The 12,505-nt window shown below is 32.8% G+C and overlaps 1 protein-coding gene across 1 annotated transcript; it reads right to left on the bottom strand.

The window, feature by feature from the left end:
- Positions 1–8,733: 8,733 nt before the first annotated feature.
- On the bottom strand, positions 8,734–11,877 carry LOC133695001 (uncharacterized). Its single transcript, XM_062116727.1, has 4 exons — positions 11,506–11,877; positions 10,012–10,794; positions 9,240–9,287; positions 8,734–9,153 (listed from the first exon to the last, which is right to left on the bottom strand). Exons 1-4 carry the CDS (start codon positions 11,686–11,688, stop codon positions 8,839–8,841), a joined length of 1,329 nt encoding a protein of 442 aa, XP_061972711.1. The 5' UTR covers positions 11,689–11,877; the 3' UTR covers positions 8,734–8,838.
- Positions 11,878–12,505: the final 628 nt, after the last annotated feature.

Genomic DNA, 12,505 nt, shown 5'->3' with positions numbered 1-12,505 from the left:
GTTCTTTTTTTTTTTCATAGCCACCCTGTTTTATCATTGAAGTGAATAATTATGATATCTTTTGTTCTTTTTATAGCATGTTCATTCTTTATTAATGCTGTATTCTAAAAGATATGCATGGTATTTCTGAATGGAAAATTTTCGTTATTGTGAGAGTTAAATAATAGAAGAAGAGGTAGATTGAGAAATTACTCAAAATGAACGAAGAATTCTGTGTATTCAATGAGTGCTTAACACAGGTTAAGGTTAAAGAACTTCAGGGCCTTATTTATTTTTTTATTTTATGATTCTAGTTTATTCCAAGGCAGCCGTTCCCAGAAAGAACAAACTGTTTTGAGGCAAAGAAACCTGAATTCCCTTTTAAAACACTCGTTCTTAAGACCTTCCTTTCTTCTGGGAGTCACCAATTCGTCACGCCCACAAGATGAGACCATCGCCTTCTTTTCTAAATAAAATTTAGACTTTTTAAGCCAGTCAAGTTAATCAGGTCTGTTAAACAGGATTCCCACTATGTTGTTGACAAAATCGCTGTGAATTTGATGAGATGGATATTATGAGAGTGTTTGAATGCTACACACCGACTGGCTGGTCCAGTTGGTTGTATACTCTTTCAAAAGGGTTTCTCAACGTTAGATAGAATTTTCATTGTTAGAGATATTTAGATATACAGTTAGTTTAAATTCAAAAGGACTAGGTTGTCTCATATAATAATAAATCAATAGTATTTTATCTAATAGTTCAAAAGCTTACTTTGTAATTTGTATTTTTATATACAACACGTTCAATTAATAAAAACGATGAGTTCTACTCCCCAGAATTTTCTATTCAACCATGGTATTGGAGCAAATACACACGGCAGTCTCATCTCCTTCTGTTCCTATGATTTCCCAACCTTCTCTTCTTTTTTATTCTACCTTATCCCCCACCATGCCTGACTCTAATCAATCTTTCTCCATCAAATTAACTCCATCCAATCATCTCATTTGGAGTACCCAACTCATACCAATCTTGAACTACTACAATTTTAATTTTCATGCTGAAGACACTAAGCCAACTCCTTCTCCACAAGTTTTTAATGCTGAAACCAATCAAGTAGAACCTAATCTAGCGTTTCAAACCTGGTTTTAAAGGGATTAGATGTTGCTAAGTTGGATATTTTTCTTCTTTGACAGAAGAAGTTTTTCCATATGTTATTGGAATGACAACAGCTTATGATGCTTGGCAATCACTATAACAAGCTTTTGGTTCTGTCTTTAGCAACAAACAACTTCAACTTCATTTATCATTGAAGGAGTTAACCTTAGTTGAAAAAACTATGACTCAATTTTTAAAGGAAGCAAAGTTAATTGCTAATACTCTTGTCTCTACAGTATTACAAATGTTCAATGCAGAATTCAATGCCAATATTTTTAGACTCTCACCACATGAGTATCATCCTATTATTGCATCCATTTTTACATTTCATGAATTATCAAGTTAGTTAATTGCTTATGAAATTTTGCTAAAAAGTTATATTCATTCACCTGCTTCTATTGTTAATGTTGCTCAATCCACCACCACCAATAACTAGTAAGGTCATGCTTTCAGAAATTCTAAGTTCAACATGGGGCATTGTCAAATCTGCAGGTGGAGGAATCATTCATCCAAGTTTTGCAAAAGAAGATATGAAAGAAATGTCAATTCACCTATTGCAAACATAACTACCTCTACCATTTTTGCTGGTGGCTCAAATTGGTTTCCTGACACTACTGCTAGTCATAATATGACTCTAGATTTTACCAGTCTGTATATCTCTGACAATTACAAAGGTTCTAGTACTGTCATTGTTGGTGATGGTAATGGTATCTCCATCAAACATGTAGGCCATTCCACTTTATTAGGTGCCAATTCAAATCCCTTCAAAATCTAACACATTTTGCATGTTTCTAAGATTCGACAAAACTTTATTTCTGTTAATAAATTTATAAGTGATAACTATTGTTTCTTTGAATTGCACTCTAATCATTTCTCTATGAAGGACCAGAAAACTCAAACAACCTTGCTCCAAGGACCTACTGAAGATGGATTGTATAGGCTCCTTAGGATTGGAATGCAGAATTCACATCGAGGACCAAGAGCTCTTGTCGCAGAACAGGAAATTATGGAAGATTGACTTGCAAGACACGCAAGATTGGAACACTTAAATTATTTTTCACTTTTATTTGTCATTAGAAAGTTTCATTTAACTTATATTGGTGCGATAAATATACCTAAGCAGGTCTACCTTGTCTAGTACAAGTTTCATTATAACATAACCATTAGACTTCGTGTATTTTGATGTTTGTGGACCAGTACTTGTTTATTATTTTAATAAAAGAGTATATTTTATGGTTTTTATTAATAATTTTTTTAATTTTTCATGGTTTTATCTTATTTAAAGGAAGAGTGATGTTTATCATATATTTATAACTTTTCATTTAATAGTAGAGAGAGTTTGGTAGAAAGTTAAAAACCATATAATCAGCTTGTCTTTATCAACCAAATTGCTTATACTCTTTTCTCTTTCACTTTTCATTTATTTTTTAAGAAAAAAGGGACAATTTTGGGGGAATCCAAAACTAGTTTATGATAAAAGTGGATGAGTTTTCTATTTTTGGGAAACAATGATAAGGGCTAAGGCTCTCATAGAAGTGGAAGCTAGGGATAACCATACTCCCCAATTGAGATGCAAGCAGATCTAACCCCTTCTCAAGCAATTGCAGGTGTCGCTGCTCATTTCATGAGGAAGAGTCTTCATGATTATAAAGTCTAAGTATGCTCAACTCATTTGTCTCTTGTAATGATAATCCATCCACCCTCACCTCCAATTTTGGTTATTGAGGCCACAATTATTGGGACCTCTACTCAGGATTTTTTAAGAAAACTATATGGAGTTTTGAAAATATTAAATTCGTCAACTTATCAACCATTCAATGAAACAAGTAATTCTTCATAATTCAATTATATTTATGCTCTATTGCATGAACATGTGTGAGTATTTAACTATATTATTAGCCGATTACAACAATATATACAAAGTTCTTAATTTGATAACTTAACCTAAATTAAACACAACATATAATTAATTGAAATAATTAATTCATCTGAACTTATTTTTATGTTCAACTATATCAAATAATATTTAATTGAATATATTTTTAACTAATTTATTATTAATTCAACAAACTTTAAATTCACCACAAAAAATTATTTGATTTCAACCAAATCAAATACAAATTAATAGCAATATAATATGTTTACCTTGCTTACAAAACTACAATAATTGCTAGGGCAACAACGGCAACGACAACAATGGTGGAAGCAATAACAGTAGTGGTGGTAGCAAAGGAAAGAATGGATTTTCAACATAAAAATATCAAAAGATACTTAAAGACTAAGATGGGTTTGATTTTTAGTTGATTTAAGGTCAAAATCTAAGTGTTCAATGGGTTTTTTAAGAGAGAAGTGAGGGTGTTAGTGTTTTTTTTTCTGTGAGAGAGAAACAACACTATGAGTTTGATATGCTCTTCTTAAATTTTAATTAATATCACGTTTTTAAATCATGACAACTTAAAATGGTGTGCTCTGAAGCGTGATATTTAGTGGATGTCATGCTTTAGAAGCGCAATGAGATCAAACTATGCCATTTCATCAAAAAAATTTCAAACGATGTCATTCCCTCAAATTTTTAAATTTATAGTGCTAATTTAACAAAAAAAACCATTTTATTTTTAACGGCTTGTGTGTACAACAAACCTTGTTATCACATTAAGAACTTTTTTTTCTTTTTTTATATTTTTTTCCTTGATTTTCATGCCTAGCACTTTTATTTTTTATAGTGGCCTTTTAATTTATTTTTTTCTTTAGATTTAGTCCTTCATTTGATTACAATTTGTTTTATTTGAAATTATTTATAAAATTATAATTTATTTTTTAATTTCATCATCCTTCTATTATTTTCATCTATCAGATTTGATACATATTTTTTTTATTGTTACTTATTTTATTTGAGGTGATTTTTAAATTTTTATTTTTTTATGATTTTATCCTCTATTTTTTTCTATTAGATTTGATCCTCATTTTTTTTATTGATATTTGTTTTTGCTTTATTTATTATCAATGTTTTTTTTAATTATATTATTAAATTAACCAAGTTTATTGAACCCAATCAAGAGAATGACTCATGTCTTAGATATTTCTTATTTCTTTAAAAAAACTAGTATCGCTTGAATATTGTTTTTCACGTTATAAAAATGTAACCCATTCCGCGACATAGCGCAAACACCAATATAATTTTACATGAAAGACAACAGCAAAGAAAAGAAAAATGTGGAGAGAATACCCTGAACAGTAAGGAAAAAAAAACTAACAGTGGGTATCTGATCAAGCAGTTTCATATGATCTGTCTTTGTTCTTGTGATGCCAATTGTGCCTCCATCAGTACATCTACCCACAAACCCATGTGGATAGTGCAGTGAAAGACATTGATGCACATAGCTCCCTCCTTTTCATCTTGCAAGTACTGCCAGCGGATGTTCAGGTCTTGGAAAAAAGAGCATAGATTTAACCTCAGGGTCTTTTTGATCTTATGAATTAGATATGTAATGGGAGCCAAAGTGGAACTGAAATCATTCACTTGATATTGTAATTTATTAGCTAATCCCCATATATTTTCTAATCTGGACTTGGCTGCCATGTTCTTAAATCGTACTACAAATCTGACCAGAACAAGTCATTGATTAGGGAATTGGTAATGATGATTGAATTTTAGAATTAAAAAGGGAATTTCATGATGAAAGGATTTGACCCTTCAAAAAACTTAATTAGCCACAAATTGGCCATGGTTGGATCTTGACTTCTTGATACCTGGTGCTTAGAAGCTTTACAAGTAAATTTGATAGCATTATTGGTGAACTTTTATTTGATTTAATGACAGAGGATTTTTGTAATTTTGGACTTTCTTATTTTGAAATAATTAGAAATGGGAATTTAGCTTCTATTTTTATTGATGTGATTGACACTGATTTTGTTTGTGTAAAATAGACTAAATTGCACACACCTTCAATGTATAGTGAATACAAGCGCAAATACAAGTGCCACATTCCTAAGAGCAAATAAATAAATAACAATTTTATTAATATGAGATAACTTTCTTTTTATTTGAAGATAAATCAATTGATTAAATATAAATATGATATAGTTATCGCTGTTTTTATTTAGTTTTTTTTTATTGTCAGATAAAATCCTTTAACATTTGATTTTAAAAAAAATTAATTTTTTATTTCAATTTCATCTTTCAGCATTTGATTGATTGAGAATTGATCTTCATGCTTTTATTTTTTAATTTCCTTTCTAGAGAGTTTTTCCATTTTTTTACCCATGATAGCAGGGTTAACGAGTTGACTTGGTTTAACTCGGATTTTTCTTTCATTGCTTTTAATTTTTTTTTTTTAGTTTTGACATTTGATATTCGGTTGTTTGATAGTTGAGTTTAATGATTTTATTCAATTTTTTTCGACGGGGTTACCCTAATGTCATGATGAAGTCACATATTTAGTGTGTCAACCTGGATGGGCTTGAGTCAAGTATTTTTTATCTTTTTTTTTCTGTTTTTAATTTTTTTACTTTATTTACTATCATTGTATTTTTTTATGTTATTAAATTAATCAAACTTATTAAATCTAATTAAGTCAACAACTAGAGTCTCGTATTTTTTTAAAAAAATATTTATATCGTGTTTTTTTTAAATTAAAAAAAAATTAAACCTTTTCATGCACCGGTCACTATCTAGTAATTACTATTAAAGAAAAGGAGGGCGGATATACTTCTTCTTTTCTCTTTATTGGAGTCTCCAAAGTTATTAAACCTTCATATTACAGGTTAAAAGGACTAACTTACATAAATCAAAATAATCTGGTTTTATTTTATTTTTTTAATCAAATTAGGTTTTGATAGAGTTAGCCGATAGGAAGTTGAATGTATTCTGAAAAAAACAAAAGATACTCGAGTTTGAACTTTTTGCCAATTGTGAATCTGTTCATAGACATCAGCTTTTCAATACGAAATCTTCCAAGGGCAAACCTAACAAGTCTCCTACCTCCAGAAGGATAATTTCTTCTCAGGTTAGTTCCTATCATGTCTCAGAATCCACCTTAAACCCTGTCGATAGAAAGATTGTTGTTCATGACATTTCAGAATGATGTGAGAGCGTTATTCCCAGGAGGTGGTTTCCTGAACTCCTCGTCTCCATGGTCTCGGAGTGGAAGGAAATACAACTTCTTGATCCTAACGGTAGCCAGAAATGGCACCTGATTCTACCCTTCCACAGCCTTCATGTCGAAAACCCTATCCTCCTGGCCTTCCAGGACGTCTCTCCTCGGGGAAGCTGAAGCTGGCGACTTCCACATCCCAACTCAAGCCCCAGACCGAACCCGAGAAGAAGTCTTGTAAAGCATGCATCTTGCTCTAGGCCAATGACGACACTTGCATTTCGAAGATTCAAATTTGTAAAGTAGCCATAAGAACAAACTCCAAGAAACAACAGCACAGGATCGCAGCTTGCAGCTGTGTCGACATGGCTTCACAGAATTAATGTTATCTACAAGAAATCAACAGTCTGAAATCTTAATAGTCATAATCAGAATGGTGTCTCCGAAAGCGATGAAGTTGGTGGCAGACAGGAAGCAGATGGGAATTGGGGCGGCAAAAATCATTGATATCAACCTCAGTTATCAAGTGCTAATAATGTCGTTCTTACTGCTCAACAGCACAGAATTATATTATCAAGCAATATGTAGCAATGATTGTGAAATATACCTGATTAATCATAACAAAGTTATGCGGCCACAATGAAGGCCACGTTGATGATATCATCATTTTATTAGAAGAAACAGAGAATCCCAAATTCTTCTCTCCCTCGTTCCATCATCAAAATATTAAAAGAAACGAGTGTAGCAATGTATAGCATTAATACAGCCTATGATCACTGGCAATTTATCCCCTACATAAGATTGCTCCCTAGTATTTTTGATATTTTGCTTCATTCCAATTTCTCTTTTACGTTTCAACTCTCGGATCTTGAGGGAAGAGAAAGAAAGCTATCAAAAAAATTTAGTAGAGAGAAAACTCTTGGGTGGCTGGATTCCAGCCACTAATCACTCTGATTTTGATGTTTATTAATTTTGTTTTAAGAAAAAAAAATAAATGGATGTGATTTTCACCTTCAATGATTCTAGAAAAAAAAAATATTGAAGCTCGAGAAGTTTTTTTTAATTAATTTGATTTTAGGTTTTTAGCAAAGCTGCTAATTTTATTTTGTTCTGACGGAAATGAGTGGTGTATATTGTATCATTTCAAAAAGTGAAATAATTTGGAAAAATTTCAATTAATTTAATTTTAAATGATGGAATCAATAAAAAAATTAATAAAAAAACTTGCAAAAGCAAAAAAAAATAGCAACAAAAAAAATGAGAAAAAAATTTGATAGAAAAAAAACTCAAGAATGATGAAAATTGAAAAAAAAATAAAAAAATAATCTCAAACAAAATAAATAGAAATTAAAATAATGAGGACTAAGTTTGAAAGATTAAAAAATCATAGGGGTGAAATTGAAAAATACTTGTACTTTAATAGATTATTTATAGATTAAAAAATAGTAGGAAATTAATATTGAAAAGCATTTATAATTTTATAGGTTATTCTAAAATAAAATAAAAATAACAATCAAAAGGAAATTGACCAAATGTGAAGGAAAAAATGAAGGAGTTGTTTTGAAATTTTGTTGGGGTGGCACAAAATTCGAAGAGAAGAAAAGGAAAAAAAATGACCGTCAACGTCAAATTAAAAATGCTTCTGGTACACGCATTGTACCATTATGTAGAGAGTGATAAGATCTTTCAAACACCGTCATAGAAGACAGCGTTTGGTGGCCGGACAACCATAAATGTGCCACTTGAACGACGCGGAAGCTGTCCACATGCTAGCGTATGTAATGACAACAGTTTTTGTTTAAATAATACTTAATATATAGCAATTATAATAATACCCCTAAACAACCTCTAAAATCACCACATAACCAATATAAAATGACAAAAAATATTAATAAGTTATTTTTTTTTAAAAAAAACATCAAAGTAATTGTATTATTTTAAAAAAATAAAAGGTCAGGCATAGGAGTTTTTTATTCAAAGTCCAAAGTAGTAATTTTACTATGAAAAAAGAAATGAAAGATATAACCCCATGCAATGTTTTAAAGATAATTGTACATGATAAAAAGACAATTTTGCTTCCAACACTTAGTTCAACAGGGTTTTTTTTTTAAGTGAAAATTCATAATTACAAATTTGAGTCATGATGCACGAGATTTAGTTTTTGTTAATGAACACTTTCGAATTAGAACGAAAGCAGCTGAATTATGTGATTTTGGATCTAATTTCTCAAAAAAAGAATCAAACACAAAATCTTTCCTTCGATGAAAGCTCCCATGCATCAATCAAACCACAACTACTACAATTCTTAAAGGGGAATGATTCTCTTTATGGCGCAACCCATTCGTGACTAACATTGACGTCAAAACCAATTACAGGTAGAAAACATGGTGTGTGGTATTAGGGTTAGCACATGAGCCACCCTTGTTTGTTGCTGCAGTTAATTTCTCTCGTTCATGTCAATTCCTCACAATAATAGTAGCTAATTTACATTGTAGTTAATCAATAATGAAAAAATAATAAATCTTATTGAATATAACAAGCCAAAATAACAATCATTCATACAGGTGGAGGGAGGGACTTGAGAATTGTGCGATCACCTACGACCCCTTCATCACTTACCCACCTTCAGATTGCTCACTCCAACACCCAACTTTGCCACCTTAGATTCACTTTTAGCCTCGTTCGGCGTAGAGCTTTTGAGATTGAACCATGGGTGTTGCAGGCACTGCTGGGCAGTGGGCCGCTTCTCTGGTGTAAAATCAAAAAGGGGACAAAGAAATTCCGCAAACTCCCGCGCATCATTTTCAGAGAATTTGTATTTTTCAACCAGCAAGCGATCAAGTGGCCAAAACTTCAGCCTCCGAATCCTCTTAAGATCCCCATGCCTGTCAAAATAATCCTTGGATAGAGCTCCTCCAATGGCTATCTGCTCATATTGCAATTAAAAGATACATGAACGAGTATGAGGTAACTAGAAAGCTGTAGGAGGCTGTTGAGAAACTATGTGCCTACCTTTCTTGGCATCTTTCCAAGGAGTTCCATCATAAGAGCAAGGTGATCCTGAAACCCTCCCAAAGAACAGTTTCATTAGCAGATTAAATAAACAAGTTCAGAGATACAGTACTACAATACATACAACAAACAGTTTGCATTCTGAAACCTGTGATGGCTTAAACATTTGCATTGTGAGTTGCATGAATAAGAAAATTACTGCACGTTTTTATTCATAGAACCAAATGTGATTGTAGGCGACTGGCAATCAAGAAAAGACATTCAAAATCAGTCTGGTATGATGCATCAATGCAAATATGCAGCAGGCAGGTTTATCAAGAAAACATCTCTCTCGAGGGAAAACAGAAGTACAATCTGGACACGTGTTACTCATTCATTTGGTCTCAGACAATAACAAAAATGTTATAGTCTTGGTGCATGCTATCTTCCCAGCCACGTCCTACATCTTTGTGTTGTGTTTTACCCCATGCAGACTAGTAAAAAGGAAATGAAAGGCAGGGTCTGTCTCAAGAGACTAAGAAATGGACAGCATACGAGAGCAAAAATACAAGTCACATTATCACTAGTATACATTGATAACCTCAACACAGAAGCCGGGTTGCAGTCAGTTTTATACCATTTTCCCTAAAATTTGACTATATTAGTATTTGCTATCCTGTCTTACAAGATAACATGCCATGCACAAATCTCACTAAAACTTTAAAATCCAGTATGCCTTACCCTGATAATTTCAATTTCTGACAACTATAAAATCCAGAAAAAACTAGCCTACCTCATCTTCACTGTAGTCTTGTCCGTCCTTGGGAGCGAACAACATGTCCCCAGTAGCAAGCTCAAACGCCGTGCAAGCAAAAGACCACATATCAACAGAGAAGGAATACCCAGATCGCAAAATGACTTCAGGAGCTCTATACTGTCTGGTTTGAATTTCTTCTGCAAACTGCTTATCAGCCCAACACGCATTTCCAAAATCAACAACCTTGCACCTCACATCAATCCCATCCAGAGATCTCTCAGGCTTTTGCACGGCTCCTCCCATTGAAACTCTTCTTCCTGATATCTTAGCAACTGCCCTCTTTGCCCTCCTTTTCAACTTCTTCTCGATGAGAGTCATAGTGGAAGTACCATTATGGTTTCCCTCAGGCCTTTCCAGGATTGGTGTGAGCCCAGACCTAATTGGATCTTTGGCAGGATCAATGGTGGAAAAGAGAAGAATATTTTCGGGTTTTAGGTCAGAGTGGATTATACCAAGTTCTCTATGCAAGTAATCCAAACCTGTCACAATGCATTTACAGATCTCTCTAACTTTATCCAATTCAAGTCCTTTGTAACGATTATGCCTGATTAACCTCAATAAACTGTCACCAAGAAATTCAAGGACCATGCACTGATGCTGCCCATTTGGCCCTGCATGCTTGAAGTGGTCAATCAGTTGCACAACACACTTGGAATTTGAAGGGTCACTGTTAGCTATGGCTGAAAGGAGTTCAATCTCATGAAGCGCAGCTTGAGCAAATTGTGCTGCACTTTTCTGGATCTTAAGAGCAACGTATTTCTAGAAACAGAAACAAAATTACAATAAGGTTAAACAGAATAAAAACAAAAACAGAATCTCAAATCAAGCTAGGACAATCGTAAAAGAGGAGAAAACGCTCAAGTCTTTCCATGACAGGCAATGATTCCAACTACAATAGACACTCATGATTATATATGTATATGGCTCATTGAAACAACCGGTACTCTTTTTTTTCTTTTTTGATAAATATAAAACAGCAACAACCACCAAAACTTCAACCAGTTAACGGATTGAGCCTTCCATGATCGCCGTTTAAACTCACTTCTTAAAAATTTATTAGCTTTTATTGTATTATTTTTTTTCACAGATAATGAACTTTAACACAGTTTAACGTATATTTAAAAAAATAAATAAATAAACTGCCACTAAACGGAAAAATAGCAGTCCCATTGATCTCATCAAGCAAAACACATCCGAAATATAACAAAAATAGGAAAACAACAATTAAATATAGAAAAACAAGCTTTCCTCAATGATGATCCAAAGAATAATAACTTTTTCTTTTTTAAAAAAATGCAAATTCATTACTTGAACATTTCTTCATTTAAATAAAAGGTGCAACAACTCTAATTAATTTAACTGATGATGATCCAGTAAAATCCAATGATCAATAATTGAACATCTCTCATTAAATATGAAATAAGATTTAAATTTAACGAAAAATAAAACAGAAACAGATCCAAAACATACAGAGGATCGAGTATCGTAAGCGAGCCAAACAGTAGAAAACTGGCCCCACCCCAGCTTTCTCTGTGCAATATAACGGCCACCGGAGAACTGATCCCCTACTCTAACCGCATGATAACCTCCTTTGCGGTAGGAATCGATCCCCTCTTCATCTTCCTCCGATGCCGACGACGAAGAACACGACATCGTTACAATCAATCAATCAATCGAAAAGCTGACCAAATCAATCGGCACCGCCTGACTTTATCAAGAAGAAGAAGAAACAAGTGAGTTGCCTCTGATTTATGATCTGAATTTATACTGTTGAAGAACCTTTGATGGGCGTTTTTCCAAGAGAGTCTCCACTTTTTTCTCTCTGCTCTTTTTAAAGGTGCGGGCATTTGTAAAATTGGGCTTTTTAAAGTGGATATTTGAATTGCCAACTTTACCCTCCTTTTTTTGTTACTTTGCGCGTTGGTGATTGCTTATTGGTGGGGTGGGTTGGTCTAATCACATTTCCGGGCTCGGGATTTTCCATGGTTGATGACCCTTTAGCCACCTGCCTCCGCCTCCCTCCCTCCTTCTTTATACAGTTAGATATTACCTGGATTATCTATAATCCATTATTGAATTCTTTTAATAAATATTTGAAATACAGTATAAACATCTATCACTCATGCTAACAACTACTACTTCCTGTATGCTGCTGCATTATGTCTATTTTATATTTCGTTTACAGATACGAGGTGGCGATGCAACCCGAATTTTATGACATTTTAAACAAATAATTTTTCTTAAATTAGTTAGGTGTTTTATTTATTTATTTTAATATGTTGATATAAAAAATAAAACTTAAAAAATAAAAAAATACTTTAATATATTTTTAATCAAGAAATATTTTGAAAACCTTTCGTTATTATTATTTCAAATACCCTTAATATGACATGAATCTTGGATGTATAAATACATATTGCTATCCGTAAACTATCTCAATTTAAAAGTTTAATTTATTAGAAAAAATCTC

This window comes from Populus nigra, chromosome 5 (assembly GCF_951802175.1).
Source record: "Populus nigra chromosome 5, ddPopNigr1.1, whole genome shotgun sequence".
NCBI classification, from domain to species: Eukaryota; Viridiplantae; Streptophyta; class Magnoliopsida; order Malpighiales; family Salicaceae; genus Populus; species Populus nigra.
This window is presented reverse-complemented; position numbering and strand designations above follow the sequence as displayed.

What these genes read in the sequence shown, in the direction of transcription:
- LOC133695001 (XM_062116727.1), bottom strand. Translation starts at nt 11,688, where the DNA reads ATGTCGTGTTCTTCGTCGTCGGCATCGGAGGAAGATGAAGAGGGGATC. An exon ending in AAGACTACAGTGAAGATGAG is followed by an intron (nt 9,288 to 10,011) that starts GTAGGCTAGTTT and finishes GGAGGGTTTCAG; the next exon opens with GATCACCTTGCTCTTATGAT. An exon ending in TTGGAAAGATGCCAAGAAAG is followed by an intron (nt 9,154 to 9,239) that starts GTAGGCACATAG and finishes CAATATGAGCAG; the next exon opens with ATAGCCATTGGAGGAGCTCT.